This window comes from Uloborus diversus, chromosome 8 (assembly GCF_026930045.1).
Source record: "Uloborus diversus isolate 005 chromosome 8, Udiv.v.3.1, whole genome shotgun sequence".
Taxonomy (NCBI): Eukaryota; Metazoa; Arthropoda; class Arachnida; order Araneae; family Uloboridae; genus Uloborus; species Uloborus diversus.
Window position 1 is genome coordinate 103,417,705 of NC_072738.1, and position 27,643 is coordinate 103,445,347.

At 33.3% G+C, this 27,643-nt stretch overlaps 1 protein-coding gene across 1 annotated transcript in view; it reads right to left on the reverse strand.

The window, feature by feature from the left end:
* The window catches only part of LOC129228232 (cytosol aminopeptidase-like), a 76,117-nt gene extending 48,942 nt beyond the window's left edge, over positions 1–27,175 (reverse strand). Inside the window, exons 1-3 of the mRNA XM_054862897.1 lie at positions 27,044–27,175; positions 20,929–21,056; positions 12,795–12,846 (exon numbers count right to left, since the gene is read on the reverse strand). Of these exons, the coding sequence (XP_054718872.1) occupies positions 12,795–12,846; positions 20,929–21,056; positions 27,044–27,169 (306 nt within the window). The 5' untranslated portion in view covers positions 27,170–27,175. The remainder of the gene's footprint in view (positions 1–12,794; positions 12,847–20,928; positions 21,057–27,043) is intronic.
* Between the last annotated feature and the right edge of the window lie 468 nt (positions 27,176–27,643).

The window sequence follows — 27,643 nt, forward strand, 5'->3', positions numbered from 1 at the left end:
TAACTGAATAAAATGTTTATTTTTTTATTTTTTTTTAGTTTTGCTGTGAAAATGTTTGAATTTCTTCCAGATCACTCTTATAACAGCAACAAATTTTATTTTTATTACTACGCTATTTTTATTATAAAATCATTTTACATTATAGAAAATTAGTCACATAAGCCATAAGTATTTTACATTCATTTTTAAAAAAATCTCTTAACAGGAAGGGTTTTTTTTCAATAGTAAAAGTTTTGTATCATTGGATAAGTTTTTTATCTTAATTTTGCATAGTTGATTTTTGATAAATACGTTTTGTGTACCACAATTTATGAAAAAATTACTGTTGGAAACAAGGTTTACTTTCACGCATACAAAATAAAAGACAAAATTCACCATTATTAAATTACAAAAATATAGCACATATGTAACCCCTTTTTTAAAGCATCCCCAAGTTCTAAGTCTTTGTTGGAAAACTTTTTAACTTTTAACTTTGACTTAACTTTAACTTAAAACTAACTTTTTTACTTTGAATCAACATATGATATATTTTTGCAGTTTTGTGCTTCAATGAAGTTATTTTTTTCCACAAAATAATTTAATAAAAAATTCAATAATTCAATAATACAGAAAAGTTTCACCGCTAATTCAATTAACAGCTATGTATTGGTGCATGTGATCAGGCCCATCATGTTGAATTTTGACAGGAGGTAAATGGTATAGGGTCTGGTGGGGGAAAGTGGTCAATGGGGTAAAGTGGTCATTCGTCAGATAAATGGCTATAGCTTGGAAATAAATGTTCGAATGAACGTGAAAATTTTATTTTAGGATAGGGCAGTTAGAAACTACATTTTGAATACAACGTTTCACATCTGGCAAAATTTTATTTGGTAAATTAAAATACTTTGTGTGAATATGAAAAATTTCAAAATCTGAACACCTCTTTTAACTTTCTTGGAAAATTTTGTTTCTTAGAATTATGAACATATTGACTGCACAGGGAACTTCCTACATATCTCAAGAACTCTTACTCATTAGCAGTTAACTGAATCTATTTTGGTTAATTTTTCAGAACAATTTAAGTAAGATGGGGTAAAGTGGTCATAATATTAGGCTTAACGAATATTGTCCTTCTAACGTCACGTAATCTTAAAATATGAGGCAGACACAAATGAAATATTAATTTTACTTAATATGTATTGTTTTTACAGTAAACAGGGTTAAATATACGATATGCGTATGCATGCGCATATACTCGTGTAGGCACGTATACATACGGTTTCACATAAATGCACCAATAAACGCGTAGTATATGGGTATCTGCAAGTATTTTTTGTCTATAAAGGTATACGTTCGACTATACACGTATATACTCGCTTATACTCGTATATATACGAACACTTATTTTCTCAGGTAGACACGTATATATGCGTACGTACTCGTAACTCGAGTAGACACTTACACACAAGCATATGATATACACGTACACAGGGTAAGATTAAACTCTTGAGCAACTTCTTAAAAGATGTAAGAAAGGAGTAGAAGAAACAGGAATCATAAGAAACATATGGTCACAAACAAAACGCTGACGCGCTATATGCATGCAAAGCCAGAAACTGAGGGATGAAAAACAGGTCACAAATTTATTACACAAAGACAATTTTACACAACATTTTAGATCTTAAGAAAGTGTTAAAGTGATTGATGAACTTTGTGGCCGGTTGCTGTAATACATGCGTCGTAATCGCAAAGCACTCTCTGTTGCAATAATGAGACTTTTGAAAAACTTTTATCAGTCGCTGTGCCTTTGTTGCGATGCGTGGATTAGAGCTACTACAGGCCGTAACTTTAACATCTGCTCTAAAGATTTCTTAAAAACTAAAATGTTGGTTAAAATCATCTTTTTTTTCCAATTGGGCTGTACAAGAGACCCACCTGAAGAGGCGTCTGGGCCATAACCAGACCTAGTGCGCTCCCCTACAATGCATCAGTTTTTCATGTGTCACCATTAAGGCGCTGATGCATATGACACAGTAGTTTTTTTGACGCCCAGTTTCCACCAGGTGGAGGCACCTGGGCTCTCTTTGACGCGACATTGCACTAGGAATTTAATTTTTTCCTAGGGAGTTCTAAGCCAAACGTCCAAAAGTTCTAACTCTAGGGATCTTTTACATGCCGCATAATCATACGACATGTGCGCTGATGATTCTCTTCATGTCGAAAATCCACCGACGGGCATCCCCAGTTCAGAACCCGAGTCCACAGACCTGCAAGGCGAGCGTCTTGATACCATTGATGAATGATACCACCTGTTAACTGTAATACTTCTTGCAGAGTTAGTGAAAGAACTAACATTTCATCTACTTTCTGTGAATAACTGATGAAGAGACTTCTTTAAAAATAACTAAAATTTATTAACACGTGGAAAAAGGTAAATATAATTGTATAAACATAACTGAAGCCAAAGGTAAAAAAGATTAATTAAATATGACTAGCAAGTTAAGCTCATCCTAATACGGCTCGCTAATCTATTACTAAGATCAGCCAAGCACAGTCAGCAATCCGCCGAACAATACGAGCTCTACCCTAGCTACCTTTTACAGGACAGACATCACCGAACGAGTCTTAAAAAAGAGAGAGCGAATCTCAGCTCCGATCGCTATTAAATAGTCTGTCCTCATCATTATTCACATCAATGCCCTCACGTCCACGCAACCAATGAGGATGCACCAAGTGGCAGAGACGCCTCCCTGCTAAGCCAATGGCGGGAGTCTGTTACGTCACCCTTCCGATCCGATCACTCACTTCCGATTCACTCGGATCGTTGGTCCGAACAGGCGTCGGTTGATTATCGTGAAGTTCAGTTACCTGGGCAAAAGTAAGTGTAGAGATATTTGTAGAAATTCTATTTCTAACAATGCCTCTCCTCTCTACATCTTACAAGAAACAGCTAATAAAAATTTTTTTCAAAAAAAACATCTTTGGCTTCTAGTTTCACAAATCCATTCTATAACTTTATAGAAAAGTAAAAATATAACAATAATTAAGCATAATACAAAACATCGTTCGGCGATATAACACATTCCATCAGGACGAAAATATATGCATCCAATCGCAAATTACAATCCAGACTTTAATCTAAAACTCGAGAAGAAAAAAAAACATTTGCAAAGACACAAGTATAAACACATTCGTAATAAAGTATGCAAAAAAAAGTGTACATATTAAATTTTTAGCTAATTACTACAGTGTATATTAGAGCTGTAATTTGCAAAAAAAAATTATTCTAACATGAAATTCAATACCCTAAAATTTCTCATTTAAATTCGATTGTATAATAAAATTTCGCGAATATTTCATTTTTGAGAAAATTACACAATACAGAAAAGTATTTCCAAATACATTAAAAAATTCTTGATACAATGTCGAAATTACATCTTTAAAATTGAATATTCATCGTTAGCAAAAGTGATTAATGAAAAACTGTTTCACAAAATTTTACAAGTTCAGTTCCGGAAAGTGGTTTTGTAAATACGTCAGCTTGGTTTTCTTTACTTCTTACAAAATTAATGCAGAAAATTTCTTGATAAATTAAGTCCCTCACAAAAAATAATTTAACATCGATGTGCTTCGTTCTATAATTTTCAATTGGGGATTTACAGAAATCTATCGTGGCCTGATTATCCGCATACAATATTGATTTTACTTTCTGGCTATTGGTAATTCCAAAGTTAATGCACTCATCTAAAATTCTGTCAAACCATAGCAATTCTTTTGCTGCTTCCGTAAGTGCAACGAATTCTGATTCCATGGTTGACAAGCATATGCTTTTTTCTTTGAACGTACGCCAAGAAATCGGAGCATTATCAAGTGAAATTATTTGTCCCCCTAAGGAAGTTCTATCATCTTTGTTACTGGCGAAATCAGCATCGCTAAATCCCACGATTTGTAATTTGTTACATTTTAGACTGAGTTTGAAATCTTTAGTGTGAGACACGTAACCTAATAATTTAAGTAATCCTCCCCAATGAAACATTCCAGGATTTGACTGAAATTGGCTGAATATGTTTACGGCGTAGCAAATATCCGGTCTGGTCCGGTTTGCAATAAATGCGAGACAACCTAACAAATTTCTATAAGGAATTTTAGACATTTCAAGTTTTTCACCTTCTGATTGAGGACAATTTGAATTGGAATAAACTATACCTTTACTTATAGGTAATGAAGAAATTGGAAAGTTAAAATGCCTAAAACGGTCACAAATTTCTGTAATATAATTTGTTTGATGCATTTTAATTTCATTTTCATATTCTTCAAAATTTACACCAAGTAGTGTCTTGGTTTTTCCCAAAATTTTAAGGTCAAAATGTTTATTCAACAAGTTTAAAACAAATTCAATATTTTTACTATTTTTCCCGAATAACACAATATCATCAACATATAATAAAAGTATTACTTTGGATTGAAAAATATAAGCACAATTACACCTTTGAAATTTGTTGAAACCTATATTTGCTAAAACGCTGTCGATTTCATAATACCAATTTCGACCACTTTGATGAAGTCCGTAAATTGCCTTTTGAAGTTTACACACATAGTTTTCCTTCCCTTTTTCAACAAAACCGGGAGGTTGTTGCATAAACACATCTTCTTTTAAGGGAGCATAAAGGTATGCACATTTTACATCGCACTGGACATTTTCCCACTTTTGAAAAATTACAAGAAATGCGAAAAAGAAACGGATTACACTAAATGATACAACTGGGCTGAATGTTAAATCGTACGAATCAAATTGAACTTGTTTGTGACCTTGTGCACACAATCTTGATTTCCACCTTACGATTTGGCCCTGTTCGTTTCGTTTAACAGTATATACCCATCTACATCCTATTGCATTCGCGTTTTCTGGAAGTGGTGTCAAAGTCCATACCTTTCTTTCCCGAAAAACTTTCATTTCTTCCTTCATGGAATTTTCCCAGTTTTCCCTCTGTTTTGACTTTAAAAATTGTTTGTAAGTATTTGGAATAATTATCTCTTCTTCATCTAGTCATAATTGAGAAAAATTCGCGCTCGTGGATTGACCATTAACTTCCCCTTCATACGTATTTTTACCTTGGAAATTAAAAATATGCGGTTCAAAAACTATAGCATTTCTGTTACAATACTTTCTGATATCATGAATGGATCTTAACCGTTTCGAACTATTTTTTTCGTAATAATACACATCCGTTCGCGATCCATCTTTCCGCGGTGCTATTTTTCTAAACCAAGTTGTTTCTTTTAGGGGTCTAACTTCTTCATCAATGGAACTTTCATCTTCCGACGTAGTGTCGATTTCGCGATCTGAACCCGTAGAATTTTCTACGTTCTGGGATTGGCTCGCATCTTCGTACACGGAACTTTCATCGTCTGAAGAAAAATTAGATTTATCGTCAAAATGACAATGGCCCATCACCGCTCCACTGCGATTACTTTTAAATTCATTTTTATAGAATAAATTCTCATTAAAGGAAATATTAATGCTTTCTACAACCTTATCAGTTTCTGGGAAATAAACACGATAACCCTTCGTCTTAAAGGCATATCCGATGAGAACACCTTTTCTAGCTTTTAAGTCTAGTTTATTACGTTTCTGCTTCGGAATTCCGACGTAAGACACGATTCCGAATGGTTTAAGGTGTTTTACTGAAGGAATATTTCCCCCATAAAGCTCAAATGGGGTTTTTCTTTGACCCGAATGGCAAACTCTGTTCCAGGTGTAAACGAAGTGCAACATTGCATCTGGCCAAAACTTTTTATCTAGACCGCTTTCCTCAAGCAATACAGTGGCCCCATTAGCAACTACCCTGTTAAATACTTCACTGACACCGTTCTGTTCTGGACAAAAAGAGTTTGTTAATTCGTGAGAAATACCAGAATTCTTACAAAACTGTTGAAATTCATTATTGACATATTCCCCTCCGTTATCAGTTCTTATAGCTTTCACTTTACTTCCTAAAAATCTTTCAGCCCTCCTGATATGCTGAATAAGGATACCAGTTACTTGCCTCTTTTCTCTGATCGGATACAGCGAAACTCGTTTGGAATAGTCATCAATGACTGACACGTAGTATCTCTCCCCATTTCTTCCTTTTACGGGATATGGTCCCCAAACATCAGAATAAATTAAATCAAGAGGTTTTTCAGATTTAACTTTATTAATGGGTTTGAAGGATACCCTCTTAAATTTTCCCAATTTACAATCTTCACAATTAAATTTCCCCCCTTTGAATTTCGGCAAACCCCGTACACTTTCTAAGTTGCTGGTTTTCTTTATACAATCAGCATTTACGTGGGCTAATCTTTTATGCCAAATTTCTAAGGATTCAACATTTGAAGACTCAACATTAACGATATTACGAGAAAAATGACTAGAGTTTTGTTTATCCTTCAAATTTACGTTATCGTGACTAGACTTTTGAAAACATTTATCAACATTTTGGGGTTTTACATAATATATACCATTATTTAAAAATGCTTTAAAAATAACACCTTTCTGGTCTGATACCGTCAAAATACCATTTTTGGCTTCAAATTTTGCCCCACCTTTATCAAATTTAGATCCCGAAATTAAATTTCGTCTCAATTTGGAGGAGTAAAGTACATCTTTTAAAACAATTTTTCTTTTACCAAATCTTAAATAAATATCCCCCTTTCCCTCAATCGGGAATGTTTTACCTTCAATGGCTACAGCCATTTCTTTGTTACTTAATTCTACAAAGTTCTGAAAAATGTCTCTGTCCTTTGAGAAGTGGTGGGTGGCGGCACAATCAAAGATATATGAACTGGATCTATCCATTAGACAGTTTGCCTCACTTAAAAAGAAATCTTCATATTCACAAAAATCAGCCGATGGAGAACGGTGGTGGTCATCACTTCGCCGTTGAGAACCGCGCCTTTTCCATCTCGAACGACCTCTCCTTGGACTTAAGGGACAACTCTTTGCTTCAGGACAATACCTCTTGATATGACCAGTCTTTCGACAACGGAAACACGTTACGCTTTTGTTGTAGTCCTTGTTCACTGCGAAAGTTGTCTTGGCTTGAATGTCAAAATCATCATTTCTCAAAGATAGACGATTTTCCTCAGCTACCAGGTCGGACACAATCTTTGAAAAAATGAAATCTTCATCACTTCTCCGCAGTATACTCTGGACAATTCCGTCGAAACAGGATGGGAGGTACCGGAGCAGTTGGAATGACAGAAATTCCTCCGAAAATGGGGTCTTGAACTCCTTCATACGATCGTAAATTCTCCTCAATCTGGCTGCGAATACGTTGATTTTCTCGTTTTCTTCCATTCTAGATGAGGTTAACTCCGAAAAGAGCTTCATCTTGATACTTCTGTTGTCTGGAAAGTAGTTTTCCCTCAATTGGTTCCACGCTTCGTGGGGATCTTCGGTATTCTCAATAATTTTCCTGAATTCATCTCCGACGTGTAGATATATCACGGCAACAGCAGATTGTCTCCTAGCTTCGAAATTTGCGACGTCTTTCGCGGTAACCCCTCTATCCGTGCTAATTTCGGGCTTGGTCTCTTTTCCAGTGACGATATTCCATAGATTCCGGTCGATGAGAACAAACTTCATATCACTGCACCAAGACGAGTAGTTGTCATCCTTCAATTTTTCTATCATTATGCTAGAGCACGCCATTCTCTAAAAATATAATTCCAAAAATCTTCGGCCCCTCCTTCACCAACAGTCTCTCAATTTCTCACAGAAAGCAAGGTTTTGAAAAAAAATTTGCGCGTGAAATGTCAGTTATGGCAGGAATAGCCCATAACCATCTTGATACCATTGATGAATGATACCACCTGTTAACTGTAATACTTCTTGCAGAGTTAGTGAAAGAACTAACATTTCATCTACTTTCTGTGAATAACTGATGAAGAGACTTCTTTAAAAATAACTAAAATTTATTAACACGTGGAAAAAGGTAAATATAATTGTATAAACATAACTGAAGCCAAAGGTAAAAAAGATTAATTAAATATGACTAGCAAGTTAAGCTCATCCTAATACGGCTCGCTAATCTATTACTAAGATCAGCCAAGCACAGTCAGCAATCCGCCGAACAATACGAGCTCTACCCTAGCTACCTTTTACAGGACAGACATCACCGAACGAGTCTTAAAAAAGAGAGAGCGAATCTCAGCTCCGATCGCTATTAAATAGTCTGTCCTCATCATTATTCACATCAATGCCCTCACGTCCACGCAACCAATGAGGATGCACCAAGTGGCAGAGACGCCTCCCTGCTAAGCCAATGGCGGGAGTCTGTTACGTCACCCTTCCGATCCGATCACTCACTTCCGATTCACTCGGATCGTTGGTCCGAACAGGCGTCGGTTGATTATCGTGAAGTTCAGTTACCTGGGCAAAAGTAAGTGTAGAGATATTTGTAGAAATTCTATTTCTAACACGTCTAACCATCACGCCACCAGCCGGTCAGGTAAATCATGCTTGTGTAACAAATTTGTGGCCTGTTTTGCATCCATCAGTTTCTGGCTCAGTGTGCATGTAGCGCGTCAGCGACCATAATTTCATTATGATTCTTTGCTTCGTATCCTCTCCTCTCACACACCCCTTTGCTTTTTGCCCCAGACCTTGGATTCACTCTTTAAGCATATATGTATATTAGGGGATATACCTTTGTATACATACATGTACTGATATAAACGTAAATGTACGTATATACGTCTATACTGGTACATAATCGTGTTTGCACGTAAACATACGTATATACTCGTTGCTTCCATATATAAGTACGTGAGTAGACATGTACAAACACGCACTGGATATATCCACGAAATAACTCGTGTATACCCGTAAGTGTATGTATGTATACCTATATATGCGTATATATGTCTACTATATACGCATATACTCAGGTATGCTTGTATATACTCGAGAAAGAAGTGCATACACTCATATGATGTTCGTTTATACGCGTATATACTTGTATATACACGTGACAAGTATGTACTCGTTTAGACACGTATACTGTAGGTAATCACGTATAAATGCTTATGTATACCCGCATATACTCGTGCATATACTTGTAACTGTAATCGACTATAATCGAAATATACAAATATTACAGTTATTTATAACGGTTTTGCATCTATTTTAAACTGTGACCACTTTACCCCATACTATGACCACTTTCCCCCACCCCATGGGGTAAAGTGGTCATAAATACATAGGAAAATGAAAGTTTTATAAAACTACTTAAAACAATTTTTTTTCCCTGAAATTCTATGTACCGTGTTCTTTAATAATGCAATGTAAAATAACAACAAAAAAATTTGAAGTGTTTAAAGAATTTATAGTATTTATTATCCACCTAAGTTGAAAACCTACGATTTTATGACCACTTTACCCCACCAGACCCTATACTCTATGCAAATTATATGGGAGGGGGAAGCATTCACTTATGCATGAAATACATTAATATCTCAAAGCTGGGGGGGGGGACAAAAATTGTACCTCTTGCCTCTCCAAATGATAGGCCTGCATGTGTCCCTTCACTAGTGCTCATGTAATGTGAGTGCTCCTTCGCTGATAGAATAGGAAGACCAAAAGGTTAATTGTTGAGTTACAAATGCACTCTGACTACCACTGTAGATTCTCAATCTTGTAAGAGTTATAATTGGGATTTCAATGGTTGCGCAATTAAGGTTTCCATGATTGCACAATTGGGATTTCTCTAATTTCATACTTCAATGATGAATTTGATGGATTTATGGGTTTCCCACACTAGCTATCTGTTTGCAGTTCAAAGTTTGAATCTCCCAAGTCAAGGGGCTGGTGATTGGACAGTATTTATTAGTGATTTATCTTTTGCGGAAGCATCACAAAAGTGTTAACATTTTTTTTTTGTTGAAGAATTAGCAGATTAGATCCTTGTAGAAGCTAATCCACCTAATGCAACTTTAAAAAAATACCAGGTTATGGAAATACATGTTATTTCCATTTCAGATTTTCTCTTTCAATAAATAATTTATGAAAGGTCTGTTTTGGTTGAGTCTATTTGGTTGAGTGAGTTTTTTTGAATGGTCCATTTTGTTCGATTGGATTTTTGTCAAGGGTCGGTTCACAGACCCAAATTTCTTTTGGCCAGACCCCTGGTAATCAATAATACTGATATCTAAAACAAAGCATTAATAATGGGGTTAATATAGTCAAATATTAATGTATTTTTGTAATTTTTCTTGAAATAGCATTGACGCAGGCCTGAATCCCTTGTGCATAAAAAACTCCTTTTTTCTTTTTCTAATATGAACAAAAAGTGATCATAAAATGCCAATGTAACTCGTTGCAACAAAACTTGTTAGTTTAACTTTTTAGTACAGTCGAACCCCGCCGTAGTGAACCTGGGATGTGACGATCCCCCTGTTGTAGTGAACCTTTTAAATGGTCCTAACAGAAGCCCTATCCCATTAATAATGAATTTTCAAACACTTGTTATGGTCATTAACAGTACAGAATCTATTATAACAATTCAAAAATTTAATTACCAATTTTTTCAAAGGTAAACACCTTCTTTTGCAATAGTTACACCTTTTTCATCAGAAATCTAATGTTCCTCTGATTGTATTGTGAATGACCAGACCATGTGAATTACCATTGTGAATGAGCCATGACTATATTAGGTAAGCAAAAAAAAAAAAAAAATTCTGAAGGGAATAAGTTTAATTTATTCTGAAATCGGAAAGCAGCCTAATTCTCAATTTAAGGAATTTTTCTTTTTCAAGATTTATAGTAGTTGTTATCTGGCAGAATTCTAAGACCACTGTCAATGTTTTGGATTCATTTTTTATGACAGAAACTAGAAAAACAAGTATAATATTTGTTTACAATAGTTAACAGAAAAATCAACGAAATGAACATAAAATTCAAAAGCTAGCAGCCAAAAAAAAAAAACATTTTTCCCCCATATTATGGATAAGTTAAAAAATATATTTTATTTCTATTGTGCACAATACATAATAATAATGTTTAACTTAGTTTTATCGTAACCACTAAAAGAAATATCGTGTGAGAAGACATTTATCATAGAAGCATCTCGGCAAGTGTGAACTATTTTTGAAATATCGGATGTAGCGAACCGTTGGTTATAGTGACCTCCTTAAATAGTCCACTGAGAGTTCGCTATAGCGGGGTTTGACTGTATATGTAACTGATTGCATCAGTTTAGCAAGCCTTTTTTTTTTTCATTGATGAACCATGGTGCATCAACACTATGAAATTTAAATAAAATAGGGAAATAAATTGAAAATTTAGAAATTCTAAAAAGTTATATGTTTTTACTTTTGAAAATTCACACTACTACTTGTTGCAAAGTACAAATGTAACAGATTTTGTGCTTTCAATACAGGTTTGCTTTAAAAGGGGTTTAAGAATAGGGGGGATAATAGGGGGTTAAGAATATAGGGGATATAAGAAATCTAATGAAATTCTGAGATGGGGGCTAAAGCGGACAAGATCTTTGACCTTACAAGCTTGGGATATCTCCGCATCACCGTGGAACACCTAAAGCCAAAATCAATCCCAGTCCAGTGTTTCAACTGCCAGCGATAGGGACATGCTGTTTCCAAGTGCCACCAAAAACCCAGATGTTTGAAGTGCTCCCAGGAACATCGCTCCTTCGAGTGTAAAAAAAGACAAGGATACTCCTGCATGCTGCGCACTCTGTGGCGCCAGCCACCCTGCCAATGCACCGATATGCCCTCAACGACCCAAGCCCCGTCAACCACGACCTGACCGGACATTTCCTGCAGCGACTACCAACACCTGAACCAGACCCCTGCTCCCGAAGAAGAAGGACCCACTCGACTTCACCCCAAGGCCCGTCACCCTCCAGCAACTTGCCACCCAGACGAAGCCAGCCTGACCCCGCACAGATTATGATGATCATCAAGCAGGCCTTCGCCCAATTCCATGCTCAGCAGCAGCAACTCAACCAACTCCAAGAACTCATAAGCGGTCTCGTCGCCCTAACGGGACCATAGCTTCCTCCCCCCCTCTTTTTCCATAGGTTAGCCTTTTGGCTAGATGGTTCTTCTCTACCAACTCCCACCACGTCAGGTAAATGGGACTAAGTCCCAGTCCTGATCAAAATATAATGAGATGAGAGAGATGGGGGCTTTGTTTTTTTAAGTTGATTTGACCTAAAATGTCAATACTCACAAATACCATTTCAATTTAGGTCATGTTTAGCAATCCTAAAACAGTAATGTGTTTCATGATTGCTTAAACTTGTTTCATTAAGGTATAAAATACATGTAATACATCTACTATACATTACATAACATTAGACTTTTTAATAAAAATGAAACCAATTAATAAGGCAATTTTAAAACATGACTTAATATGGAATTAGTATAATATTGTTAATTTAAACACGCTTAGAAGTCTCTTAACATATAAAATTCATTTTTTATGATTTCCTCATTAAACACTTTTGTTTTTTAATTTTTAATAGTTCAAACCAGTTTTTGAAAGTTTAAACCATCTTCTGAAGCTCATTACATCAAAAATGTTTTTGATGTCAAAATGCAAATCGTAATACGATGCCTAGTAAATCAAAAAGTTTTAAGCGAGTTTCCTAAACAGTCCAATTTTTTGCACATTCATCAAATAATGCAACGTTTCAGTTGCTAAAATTTTATCTGAACTTAGCAAAATATGTTGAAAAAAGAACAACAGCTTTCAGCCACATGAAATAAATGCTTTTTCAAGAAGTTGTGTTAGAAATGAGTTAAAAACATACCATAGAAGTCCATAACAGCCTGTTCTTTGATGATTTGTAAAACGGGCCAGTTCTGAAAAAATATAATAATTTACCTTTATAAAAAGACAGAACGTTTATAAGATAAACAAATGAAACAATTTAACATGGTGTTCAAAATTACCTCAAAATTTTCCATCTCTTTTTATTAAAATTTTTGAATTAAGAAACTAGAGGGAAAAAAGTTATCTTTAACAAAAACTTTTATAACAATGAAACAGAGGCATTCCAGTCAAGGCTGCCACAGGGGAAATGGCATTAAAAATTTCGCAATGTAGCTTAAAAAGGACAAAAAAACTCTGAGAAATTTAATAAGTTGAAAAGAAAAAAGTTGCACATTCATGATTAATTATGTAAAGCAATAAAAAAAATTCGGTGGTTGAAAGTGACTATTGTAGAAAATCAACATCTTTTTTCGTTAATAGATCTAAAATGAACATATAAAGACAAGAAGCATTAGTCAACACTGCTTACTTTTGTTACAACTTTCAAAGTGAAAAACGAAACAATTATGTGTAAATAAAAAAATTTTAGTAGTTGTAAATAAAAAATTAACATAAAGCAAATTGTCAAAAAAATATCAGAAATAGCTATTTCAAGACAGGGTTTGCTAAACCGGATCCAGTCCGCTTGAAAAACCAACTATCTAGAGAAAGTTCCCCTGCCCCCTTATTACAATATATCATTGTTGGGGGAAAATGCTTTGATCAACAGCAACAGGGCATCTCTTTTTGACAGCAGCTTGTTGAAAGTTTCCCAAATAAAAGTTAAATTAGCGACCATCCCTCAAGGAATGCAAGTGGGCTGAAGTAAGATTTTTAAAAGCAGTGTGAAATTTTCTGAAGCTAGGAGAAAGCTTGACCCTTCCACCGTAAAAACTCTTCAAATATGAATACAAAAAAACATTAAAATCATTGATAAAAATCATTTGAAAGTTTTCTTTTTGCATAATTTTACAGTTTTAGTATGTGTTGTTAGCCCAACATTTTCAGAAAAGGCAACCCAAAGTTCAGATTTTTCTGAAATTTTGGATTACAAACATCCCTACACCTTTCTTAACAGCCAAATCTTTGCAGCCTAGATTTTTTAAGCCAATTTACTTAATATTGAAAAAACCCTTAGGGCCACCCAACCCTTCTGAACGGCCCCCAAGTGGATGCGTTCATCCCAGTTTTTCAGGAAAGTTGATTCACTTTCTGTGTCCAATCTAAAGCCATTCAGTTTTTTTGAGGCTTACAGCAAATAAGGCCTTCAGTTCAAGTCTTATTGACTGGAAATTAATTCCAAATGTGTTGAAGTAAAAATGTCACTCATGCTAATTTTATTAGTTAATCAGTGTGTATGTGTAATTTGAGGTACAAACAACACAGTCTAAGATCATTTTTATGAATCTCGAACAAGGTATTGAAATTCTAAGCTATATGAGCACAGAAAATCTGCGAGAAAAGAGTGGTTTCAAATTCTTATCAGTCCAGAACAGCAATGGAGTGCTTTGATAATTAGTGCAGACTGAAACTTCGTCTAGTTTACGAGTCAGCAAAAATAAGAGTTTTTATTCAAGTCAAATCTAATATTGATTTGGGATTAGTTTAAATTAATAATGCACACAGCAAGTTGAACAGGCCCGTGTCCAGATTTTCATAAAGGGAGGGGTTTTAATCTTACCAGTAGGGGGGGGGAGAATTCAACCTCCTTACAGCTTTTAGTGTTACGAAAAATTGCCGATCCCAGTATGGCGTTTATTTCACATGTAAGGACTGCTGTATTCTTGAAGGATACCTCTAGCTGTACAAGTTACCAAAGTATTCCTTCGTTTCACAGATTCGCTTTAATCAAATTTTGCTTGTTTCTTTTTAATTAAATCTGTTTACTATGTAGTATATTGCAATGAGTATTAAAATCTCTTCACAAATTCTTTTGTAATGTAGAATGTATATCAGGTTGTTATGTTCTGAAATAATGCTTAATAAACTAAACAAGAAAGATCTCTTTGCAGATGCAAATTACATAGCCAAGCACAATCACTAATGCATCTTCATTGATGTAACATATGCCAAATTCACCATAAGCTCCTTACAATAAGCAATCTTCTTTCTTTGCATTGGTAGATCATTCAGCGGTTCGTCCGCCATACTTTTTCCGAAATATTACATCAGTTTGTAAGGCTTTAGCAGTTGTAAATCGCAAAAAACTTCCAGAGAGAAAATTAAAATAAAATAAAAACGCTGAACGCAAACTTTCTCATTAAAGTAAATTTAAGTCAAATATACATTTTCTTCATTTTGCTTATTTTTTCCCCAAGGGAGGGGTTTAACCCCTAAAACCCTCCCCTTGGACACGGCGCTGAAGTTGAAAAGTTAACAGTTTTTGAACAAAAATATTTTTATGCTTTTCAGGCACTAAATCTCTTTGACGTTCAATTTACTAATTTGTTTTGTAATCGTCAACAAACTCAACTTATGTGATTTTGGGGATAATAGATAGTGATTGAAAATTCAGATGCAATGACAAATTGGCTAGAGGTTTTACATTTTGAATTGAAAAACAAATTTGAAAACTATTGTTGGGGAACAGGAGAAACTTAAGTCACAAATTATATGCTTTCTTCAAAAATTGTGCACAATAATTAAACATTATACTGTTTCCCCCTTTAGAAAGACCTCAAACTTTATTTTATGTGTTAAACTTGCTTGTTTTATAGAAGTTATATTGTGATTGCAATGAAAACCTTTTAAAGCGGTCACCATCTTATCAGCCAAAATTTTATTGAACAGAGGAGTGAACGTTCAGCGAGGTTTCACTGTACTACATTATAGTTATTGATAAAATATTAAACAAAGGACACTTTATTTTGTTGTTTAAAATAACTTTAAGCTTTGAAAATAAATAATATGAACAAGATTGATAAACATAATTTTTAAACTATAAATATCTCAATCCCAAAAATATCAGATATGATACTTTCAAAATAAATATTGGATATATATTAAGGGCAGTCAATAAATAACGAGACAGAGGCTATAAAATAGATTTTATTCGCCATTCTTCAAAATTTACGACTGAAATTGTTTAAACACTTATCCCACTGGGAAATTAGTCGCATAATTTCATGCTCATAAAAGTCCTGTGGCTGCTGCTGGCAACAATTACGCACGCACTCCTTTACTTCATCGTCTAAATCAAATCTTAGTTCCTGAAGTGCCTTTTTAAGTTTCCCAAAGATATGGGATCACATGTGGATAAATCTGAACTATAAGGGCTGTGGTTTTAGACTTAAATTTCCTAGATAAGTTCCTACGTTGCATTGGTAGGTTTTTGAAGTTAGAATTCATGAAAAAAAAATCTTCAAATTTTTTAAAAAGTTACTTTATATTGTTCCTTTTAGACACCTTTTTACTCTCACATAGTTAGTCACATTCTTTATTGGTTATTTTTGTAACTTTCTTTTGTAATTAAAACTTTAGATGTGAACGGAGGGTAAGGGATAGTAAATATATATTTTAAATGTTATTTTTAAACTTTTCATTTAAATAAACATTGCATCTTGTTTCTTGTATGAAGAACACGATTTGAACTGATTAAAATGTACACATCTTTCTTAAAATGGATTTTTAAAGAAAGTTGTATGCTCCATTTCTGTTACATCTATACTGAAACGGAGGATAAAGAAACGGAGGATACAAATACTTATGTTTTGCTGTGATCATTGTGTTGATTTAGGGTTAATGCAACATTTTGTTTAGAATTTACTTTAAAAAAAGTGATTCAATTTCAACTATAAAACATTTTTGGTACAGATGTGATATACCCCCCCCCCCCCCCCCCCATTTGGCGACATCCGATTTTTTGCACAAAATTGAAATATTTTTCTCGCCTATGAGGCGATAATTTTTTAAGCATGGCATCCCTGGTGAAACTAACCTGTGTTTGGCAACACGAAGGCAATCTTGTTCGAACTTGTTTACTTGGGTTGTTTACTCGGTTTTACGCAGGAGAGATAAGTGTTGTTTCGTGCAATATACGGTACAGGAAAGCTTATTTTGTGTTAGTTTAGATTAAGTAGTTGGGTTTTGAAATAAAAACATTAGAAAATTCCAGTTTCTTCAAACTTGAACGCTAATTAAAAGTTAACTCCAACATGGTGTGTATCTGTAACGTGCCATTGTCATATGATGTTTTGTTTTGGACTGAGTGTGAGGATTTATACCATAAAAAGGTAAGTTCTTTATTTTAGAATTCAAAAAAAACTCTCACTTCCGAAATTCTTTGTTTTTTACAAATCCTTGAGGGGTTCTTGTAGTTTTTAACTTTATTTTTACTGTATGTAAATTAATTTTACAAAAATAGTACGGTTATTTTGTTCTAAAAGTTCATTCTTATCGATGCCACGAACTATTTAGACATATTTTATTAACGTGCCTCCTTTAGGTACTGAATTTCTGAAAAAAAGTTGACTCCAGTATTTTATAAAAATATAAAGGTGTTATTTTATATAAAATATAATAGGTATTTTGAGAGTATGTCTATATAGCAAATAAATGTATGGTATTTTTGTATTGTTTATGTTTAGGATGTTTTGTTGAGACATTTCTACTTTTCATACATCGAAATTTGAGTAACTAAGCGCTTTTTTGGCTGAAATAGTTATGGATTTTGGGGATGTTTTCCGCTTTAAACGTCGCGATTTGAATCGCTTTGCTCTTTTTTAGCAGAGTATGAGAAAAGTTTTTGTTTGATGAAATGCATGTTGGAAAATAGCTTTTATTTCTATTGGTACATATTTCATTGGTGAACTGTTATAGTAATTTGTTAATTTAAGCATTTTGAATACTTTCTGGTAATTGTTCTTTGTGTACAAAACCTTTCTAGTTTCTGGTATTTTTGAAGCGTATATTCGTGATGTTTTTTGTTGTAGTTTTATGTTGTTCATATATATATTGTGTTCTGAAGTGCTTTAATCATGTTTTTTTATCTGATTTTTTCCTGTTGGCGCTAAAAAAAGCATCGCTAAAAACGATGTATGACATATGTTGTCATACATCATTTTCTTGGCGACGCTTTCTTGGCGCCAACAGGAAAAAGTCGCCAAGGGTGGGGTATATCACATCAGTTCCACATTTTTTTGTACACAAACAATTCTTTCCTTTCTAACTCAAGAACAGAAGATAAACAAAGCTAAGGACCTATTTGACTTCAAATAGAATTATGCTGAAATTCTTTCACACTAAGTTCTTTAGCTTCACTATGAAGACCCAGAGTTGAAAAGGGCTACTTGTGATTCTAAACCTCTGTAGATGCCAGTACTGCTGTCTATAGGAAATTCTATTACTTAATTCCTGAATGGAAAATACAAGAAATACTGTGACAGTGATTCAAAAGAATATGAATGCTATATATTTTTTTACTTTACAACATATTTCTTTTAACCTATTTAAAAAACATCAAATAATTTAAATTTCACTATTAAATCTGTTATATGTTTTTGCATTGAGTAAATAAATGAAAAAATGTGAGGGGACATGTAACGGAGGCATACAAGTGAAGTGAAAAAAACATTTAAAAAATTTTATAACAGCATTAGTTTGTATTGATCATTTTCAAAATTGGTTATACTTTTCTAAATCTCATAAAAAAAAGTGTTTAAAAATAAATATTTTTGAAACTAACCACCCTAGACCTACTACCTGGAAACTAACCACCCTGCCCGTAGCAGAAAATTAAAAGGTCATTTGGTTTTTCCAGTATATTTACAAATAATCGATGGTGAATTTCTCCCCAATTTGTTCGTCCATGTTATGATAATTTGCTCGGTAAAATGTTCTTAAAATTGAAATAGAAAAGAACAAAAGCAAATTTTTGAAAAATCGCTTTGAGGTGCACACCCCAGTGCACGTCAGAGATCCAGACAGAGAGAAATCCAGATCTCCAGACAGAGAGACTTTCAGCTTTATTATTAGTAAAGATTGATAACAACATTTGAATTTGTCATATAGTATTAATCAGACAAAAAAATAATTTAACAGCTTTATGTTCAGATATTTTGCGATTTAGCTTTATATTAACAGGTTTCTCCTTACTGACGCATGCACAATAGGAGAAAATAGTTTCCAAACAAACTGGACACAGAAAACTCTTTCTTCTCGACTTAAGCAGTCCCCGTTGCCTACGATTCCTAATGATTTTATATGTTAGTCCAAATATGATTATAGCGATATGGCTTGAAATAAATTTTGAGTTTCTGGAAATGATCGACCCGCGTGTTTCAACAATGAAACTTGCGCCACAGCATGATAATATGTTTTGGTAATGTTTAACATACAGGGAAAAGCTTTATTGTGACAAGGCTGAACTCAAGGCTCCCATAACTTAACTGTTCTTCTGGTAAGACTGTGTTATTTCAGGGGAATGAAGAAACGAAAAAGTGGTCAACTATGAATGCTACCTACTGGAGTTTAGGGTTCATCCATTTGAGTTAGGGTTGCGATACCAAACAAGCAATGGCTTCGTTAAAATGTAGAAGCAATTTTCACCCGTCATACCTTAACGGGCGATTTTCTAGTTTTTCAATAAAATACGAAGTAATAAAATGTTGGGAAGAAATATTTGATTTAAAAAATTACATGCCTATATAATTTTCAAGCCCTGCTTTGGGGACAACAATTTCATTTGGACGATGAAGTAAAGAAGTGTGTGCATAATTGGTGCCAGCAGCAGCCAAAGGACTTTAATGAGCATGGATTATACAAATAATTTCCCAGTGGGATATGTGTTTAAACAATTTCAATTGGTATTTTTGAAGAATGTCGAATAAAATCTGTTTTGTATCCTCTGCCTCGTTATTAATTGACTGACCCTAATATATCATGATACATATCACGATATATCGGCAAACATTGATAACAACTAAGAAAATTGTTTGATATTTCGTGCAAAATTGGGAGGAAGTTAAATAGCTGAAACGGAACATATAATGAAAACAAATCAAATTATGAAAGATAAATTAAAACAGAAAAGTTAAACTATGACATTGAATTTGTAAAGCAACACCATTGCAAAGATTGAAAGATAAATTAAGACTTTAGACTTTGGGAAATAATTTCTAATCTAATCAATTCAAAATATTTTATCAATATAATAGCTGAAGTTATCACTATGTTATCAAAATTTGATTATCTTATGTTTAATGATTCAAAACTAACCATGACTAGGCTTCTTTAAAACCATAGAAGCATAAAATAACATTTTTGAAACATCATGTAAAAAAGTTTTTTTTTTTTTTTTTATTCCCAAGAATATCTCTACGTAGCATAACAAAAACATAAGAGTTTATAAGAATGAAAAAGCTAGTTTTCTACATAGAAGTAATAAAACCAACAAAGAAAATCAAATTTACCATCATTAAAGATAGATAATTTTATTCGGAAAGTCAATTTTTTATAATGGAAAATTAATTCATAGCTACTAACGTTTAGCTTTAAGTATTAGTACAGTTGGAAAATAAAGTATCTTTTACAACTAATTTTGTACAACATACAAAATTCATAAGTGAAGTTCATAAGAAAATTTTTTGTTCACCAAGCAATGTTTCTTGGGGGATTTATTAGAAAAATTGCCTTGTTTGGAAAGAGTAAAAGTTTATGTGCCCTAAAAACAAAAACAAAAAAAACCATAGTTAATTAAAAAGCAGGCAGGACACTTGCCACGGATGGCAACTTCTGCGGGACGGCAAATACAGCAGTGTTTTTTTTTTTTAACATGATATAAAATCTTAAGATGAGTTTAGGTAGTAGTTTTAGGAATTGCCCTGGGGTGGTTTGGAAAAACTAAAGATTAAAATCTAAGAGCTGGAAGATAAGAGTTTTTTTCCCACCCATCGTTTTCAGGAGGTATGGAGGTCTTTCGAGACTGAAATTTACCCCATAATATGCATAAGTTTTAATTTTCCATTCTATTTTGTAATTTTGGAAATTCCATGAATATGTCAATGCTGCTGTTCTTACTTTTTGCAGACTAAAATATTCATGAAGTTTTAAACATTAATTGAAAGACTACATACACGACAGCAATTTTTTACGATAATGAAAAATCAAGCTTTCCTTTACAAAAATCAACTTACTCCTTTATTAAATTGGATAACATTCCATTACACTTTCCATCGAGATCTTGACAAGCTGCAGTTAAAGCTGATACTTCATTACAGCTTTCAGCTGGTTCAGTGTAAACTCCAAGAACTAGTCCTTTCATCTACAAAATGATTTTATAAATTCAAAAATTGAAGAAAATCTATAAAATCTGAATCATTAAATTGAAAAAAAAAATGTTTCTACATTTTATAAACATGTAATGGATATAAAAAAAATATGTTGTCGAGGTTTAGAAAGCCACTAAGAGAAACTGCAATTTTAAAAAATCATGAAATATTTTTATTTCAAACAACCATCATATTGCAACAAGCAACATATCGCTCATTTGGAAAAAGTGTGCCGCAGTGTGAATTTTTTTTTGCTTAAAGGACTTCAAAAACTGTTCTATCTTCTTCGGAAAATAACGAGATTTTTTTGTTCGAATATTAACCACTGGAGAGCACAGTAAACTGACTTTTCTTAAAGCCAACTGCCTGAAGAGCAACTTCAATTGTTTCTCCTGTAAAATTTCATTTCTTCGTATTGCGGCACTCTTCACCCAAATGAGCTATATATATATATATATATATATATATATATATATATATATATATATATATATATATATATATATATATATATATATATATGTGTGTGTGTGTGTGTAGGGTTGCTATTTCATTCACATTTTAGTTTAAAAAAACAGACAGCAGTAGTCCACAAATTAGTTATAAACAAAAATATCCTTGCTATATGAGTGCATTAAGGCAAGGGAAACATAAAATATATTAATTCTTTTGCATGATTTAATTTATTGGGTATGAAAATGTTTAAGCAGCTCTAGCTAGTGACTTTTCGTTGAAATATTCGTTGCACCTACTGTCGCTTCAGGAAATGGGACACAACAAGACGTATGGAAGGGTTGGCTTTCTGCCGGCAGAAACTAGTTTTTGCCGTGCCAGTGGCAGAAACTGGTTATAACCAGTAAAAACCGGCAGAAACTAGCAAAAACTTAAAAATGTCTGTAATAACAAGTAATTAATAAATGATATTTATTTAATTAAACTAAAAAATTAAACATTACATCATTTAAAAAAATAAAATCCCATGCTAGTGCCCTTGATTTAGTTCAGAAAGGGAACTTTCCAACTGCAGAGGATCATAGTATTTGGATTAATTTAACAAAGGATAAAAAATCATGCATGCTTAGGAAAGAGGAGTAACATACAGAATTAAACTGGCATTACTGATTGTAATTTGCTCACTTATGCTTCCTCTAAATTGTTTGTGATTGAAATTATCACGTCATGTGCTTCAAGAAGAAAGTGCCAGAATTTTACTAGCCTAAATTTTGTGCATTATGTCACAGCTTTGCAAAACAAACTGGCCCCATTTCTCAAAACTTATTTTTCCAGTCAAATTTTTACCACAACCCCAGTTACTACATGGTGGACCAGTTATACAATAGATGAAAGTTTCACACGAACATTGCTTGCTCCTTGATGCATTGTCCAAACAATGTAACATTTGATTTTGAATTGTGATAATTTTGTTATAAAATTACAGTACTTTGGTTAACAATTATTTTTTCAATGCATTTTCTGTTGTATATCAAGAATTAATTTTTCATTTTGTGAGTTTTTGCTAGTTTCTGCCGCAAAGTGGCAGAAACCTCACAAAATGTCGTCTATCAAAGTGTAAAAACAATTTACATTGTGATTGACGATGCATGAGCAGAGATATATTTCAAACAAAAGTGAATAAAGAAGCACTCATTCGGATCTTCATGGTCGGTTGGCTGGCTAAACAATAAAAAGCAAATCAAAACGAAAATAAATTTTGCGTTTGCTGCCACATGATTTTCTTGGTGTTCATTATTTCACTTTATTTCTTCCCTGAAAATAATGTCTAGTTCTGTAAAATATTGGTATTGGCTAGAATATGGGATTTTAGCCATCCCGTATGGAAATTCCCGAAGACGCGGGATAATTTTTTTTCAAAATATGAGACTTCTGACAACCCTGCCTGATACTGGGTTTTGAGGTTTTTTGTGTTTGTATAAAGGATAACTTAAACAAGAAGTTAAGCTATACTTGTTAATAAAAGTTACCTATGCTACATTTGTTAATTACTAAATATTTTTTACACTATTGCAATAAATTACACATAAGTTTGTCCATTTTTCACTTCATGGAGCATTCTTGCAATATGAAATTAGGTCCCAAAAGTTAGTTCTTTTTTTCTGCATTTTTTTACATGCACATTATTTTTTACTGTCAAAAAAGCAACTTGCTATTTATTTGAAAATATAAACATACAAGAAGTTTTGGTTTTGTTTAAGTTAATACTAAACCAAAACTGAAACCAAATATTAAACAAAAATGAAAAGCTGTAAAATATTTGCAACTAATATTTTACAGCCTTTTATGTTTTACTTTGTTAATGCTTACCTAGCATTGAAATTTCCACATAAAAAATGAACATTTTGAAATTTACTAAATTTTAATGTTTTAATAATTGCTATTAAATAAATTACAACTTCATTCTTATCTTAATATATAAAAATCTTCTGTGCAGACGTTTGTCACCATAAGGCTTTTAAACGGCTGAACCGATTTTGATCAAATTTTTTGTGTGTAATTAAGTTGTGGCAAGCATGGTTTCGAAACGCGATAGATCGAATCGGAAATGATTTTGTTAATTAATTGGTTTAAACATTGAATAGTTATATCTCCCAAATGATTAATATTTATTTTAACCTATTGTTGAGCAAGAACTGAAATAAATAATTAACTCGTTGCCAAAGGATAATAAGAAAGTCGGCTCTGCCTTTTGTAATGAAATTTCCTACTGTGATATGTCAATAAAAAATAGATAAAATGTAGAGAGAGAGAGTGAAGTCTTCATTTCTTGAAAGCAACGATTTTAGTTCCTGTCAGTCTTGCATAATATAGACGAACGCGCGAACGGCGTTCGCAGAAAATTTTTGGCTCTGCAGAAATTTTTTTTCAAACTGCTAACGTTGATTTTAAAAAAAAAACTTTTTTTAAGGGGATTTTTTAAGAAAATCCTAGAGTTTCTTTCTGTTAAAGCCTTTCTCCAAAAGCCTTTTAAAGCACATGTGTAAAAAAAAAATGGTTTTGGTAGTTTTCTTCAGTTGGTGAGAAATAAGCAAACTACAGTCGAGCCTCCATACATCGAACTTCCACATATCGAAATTTTCTATATATCGAAATCCCAGCAAATTTCTATGTTCATTACATAGAAAAATAGTTTCTATATATCGAAAAAATCTCTATATATCGAAAAAAAATTTCGAGACATTCGTAGATTTTTTTTTCCACTTTAGATTGTTTGTCTCATTGAAAAATGAAGGTTACGGGAGAAAATTATGTTCACTAAAGGTTGCTAAGAAACTCATAAAAAATCATTGTTTGAGGGGTGTGTAGATAGATCGTTGTTCCGTTCTGGAGTTCTTAAATTCCCTCAAGTTTATTTCAAATCTTAGTTGTAACCAGTAAAATCAGTTTCAAGTTATCCTTTTTGTCTGTCGATTATCTTTCTTAGTCTTTTTAGTTTCAGTAAAATCATTCACGTTAAGTAGATTGATTTTTTACTTTTATCTCGATTACATTGTCAAAACGAAAATCCCCTCATGTTGCGAATCAAGTTGAACTGCCGAAGAATGAAGACGTATGAACGCACAAAAATGTAATTTCTGTTAATTTTCCAGTTATTAACTTTCGTTTCATCCGATGCTCGTATAAATTAGAAAGTGGGTTTCATGCACGAAAATTAGCTTTAATTTTAATGTTTTAAGAGATTTTTATGATAAAATAAGATTGTTTCTATGTATCGGAATTTCTATATATCGATTTTTTTTTCCGGAAATTTGCTACTTCGATATATGGAGGTCCGACTGTATATGTTATTGCAAAAAATAAATAAATAAATAAATGATTTAAAGCCTTTTTTTATTGTCTCTTTTATATTTGAATATAAAATAAATTTAATTTTTTATTCAAGGGTGAGTTAGGCAAAATAATTATTTGCAGAAAATTTTCCAGTTAGGATTTGTGTTCGCAGAAAGCTTTTCATTTTATCTAAGTCTGGTTCCCGTGATATAGTATTTTAATTTTAAGTACTGGAAGAAATCGGGTTTCTTTCACTAACCAAAAGTACCGTACCTACCAACATTTTTTTCTCGGCTCACAACCCATCCGAATTTTGGCACCAATGGCAAGAATACTTTAATTATTATCAAACAAATCAGTGTACATTATTAAAAGAAAAGACGATGGAATTTAAACACGAAAGAAATTTTATTTTCATTCAGATAAATTACAACAGGATAGTTCTGTACAAAAAAGATCAGTGCAGTGGAAGATTTTTATCTTTGGAGGAAAGAACAAATTTGGCAATATATGAAGATCATTCAAGTACGCAGAGAAAGATAGGGGGATATTTCGATAATTGGAAATCTGGCGCGGTCGTCTCATTTTTGACGTTCATAGTTTTATTTTAGTAACCCTATGTAAATAGATGTTTCCGTTCTCTTTGTTTAGCTTTGCAATGAAAAATACTTCTCGCGCAGGCGCAGGAGCCAAATATTGACGCCAATGAAGAAAGATCGCCAGATTCCCAATTATCGAAATATCCCCAATGATAGCAAGCGAGAATGCTCAGCGAGAGAGCGGGATTTAAAAGTTTTCGTTCAAAAGATCAGACCGCTAAACGGTCGGAGTTCGCTTCGCTCATTGATTGGCTGAATTACAATAACGTGCTGGCTTGGCGACTTTGGCCATGAGTAGAGTTGCGAGATTATTTGTTTGCATTTTAAAGCTACTGTTAATGTAATTTATCGTATTTTTTGTTTATTTCGCGAAATATTTTAAATTGCAAAGAATTGTCTTTGGTTTTTAAAGAGTTTATTCATGTAAGTTGAAAAATATTTGTTTTATATCGGGAGGGGGGGTGTGAGTGGTTTTCGTTAATTCAGGGAACTGTTTTTACCTTTATCATTTCTTCCAATGGTATCCTTTCGATTGTTTTATTCTTTTTCATAGGAAAGACGTTGCAGCGGGATTTGCCGTTTGTTTTACATGGGTAGTTAGTTTTTTACGCTTAATATCTGAGGACGATTTTTATCCTTTAAGTATGGCTGAAGGATCAAATCATAACCTTTATAAAGATCTGTAAAGTACACGAGAAAAAATAGCTAATAATACAGCTGCTCAGTGGGCATTAGATAAATCAAGTTGTAGTAAATATACATTCTGACACCAAGCAGCTTAAAACAATTTCATTTTAATCTTTTTTGTCAACAAAGAAGTTCAAACATTTAATAGTTTATTAAATCTTTCAACTTTTCAATTTAGAGAATTTGAACAGAGCAACGTCTGTCGGGTCCTCTAGGGTTCCTATATTATACAACCATAAAAAAGGTTCAAAATGAAAATTAATGATTTTTTAATCACTTTCATTCAAATAAAATATTTCTCATAACGTTGGGTTGGACTTTATGGGTACAAACCGATCATTTCTGATATTTTGATTATGTTTCACAAATGTGATAAATGAATACAATTATTTATTATTGTTAAGTTCTGCACATTGAATTTGGAACTTTGACTTGCAATAAAAATAAGTGGAAAAATTAAATTATATTTTGCTAGGGACGCTTCCCCCCCCCCCCCCCCCCCCCCCGATGGGAAAAAAAAAATAAAACATCCCTGTGTACATAAAAACTTGTTTCAAATCATAATTTGAAATTTCTTTGGCGTAGTAATACTTGAAACACCGTCACGTCAAAACTGTTATCATTTTATGTACCTCAAAAATTTCATATACAATTTTCCAATACATAAAAAATTTAATTGACCAAATCTTCAATCATAATCTAACACTGATTACTCTATTTTCGCAAAGACATTCTTAGTTCAGCAGTATTTAATTTCCATTTAGGGAGGAAAAATTATAATTATCAGACAGGGGTTCTTGAAGGCCATGGGGTAAGGAGGATTACAGATTTAAAAGAGTTACAGGGAAAAAAAAGTGCAACACAGGTTTTTCAAAAACTAATAGGAAATTACAATGAAAAGCAATCACCTTCAACTTCTTAGTACAGTAATAAGCAGCTGATTTTAAAAAATACTGATTGACACTGATAGCTTTCCCGAACAAATCACGCCTGCATGTGGCGTTCACAAGGGAGAAAAGACAGGCCATTGCCATTCTCTGCTGTCCTTTTAAATTGGGAAAAAAAGGAGATGAGAGAAAGAAAACGTATCCTACGAGGATCTGATGGTGGCAGAGAGTTTTGCCGCGAGATGTCGCTTTTACATAAAGAAAAAAAAAATTCTCTGACAGGTAAACTTTCTGTGTTTTTAAACGATAATCTTAGTAGATCGCTATCTATTATGTATCTATTCTTTTCAAAATTTTGAACTCATAAGAGTTTTAACAACTCGGAGAATTCTCCGTAAACAACTGATTTTTTTTTTTTCTTCTTTTTCTTTAGCGATTCTATGCTACTGTCTTTCGTTTTGCGCTCTCAAACCTCTGCGTCTTCTGTTTTTTGAGCAATTACGATTGCTTATTGCTTTCATTTGACTGTTTTGATGTGCTATCATTTTATTTTCCCGCCAGCACCACCGTCGCAGCGTCACCGTGTCGATCGGCTCCTTACGATGCTGCTCCTATAGCGAA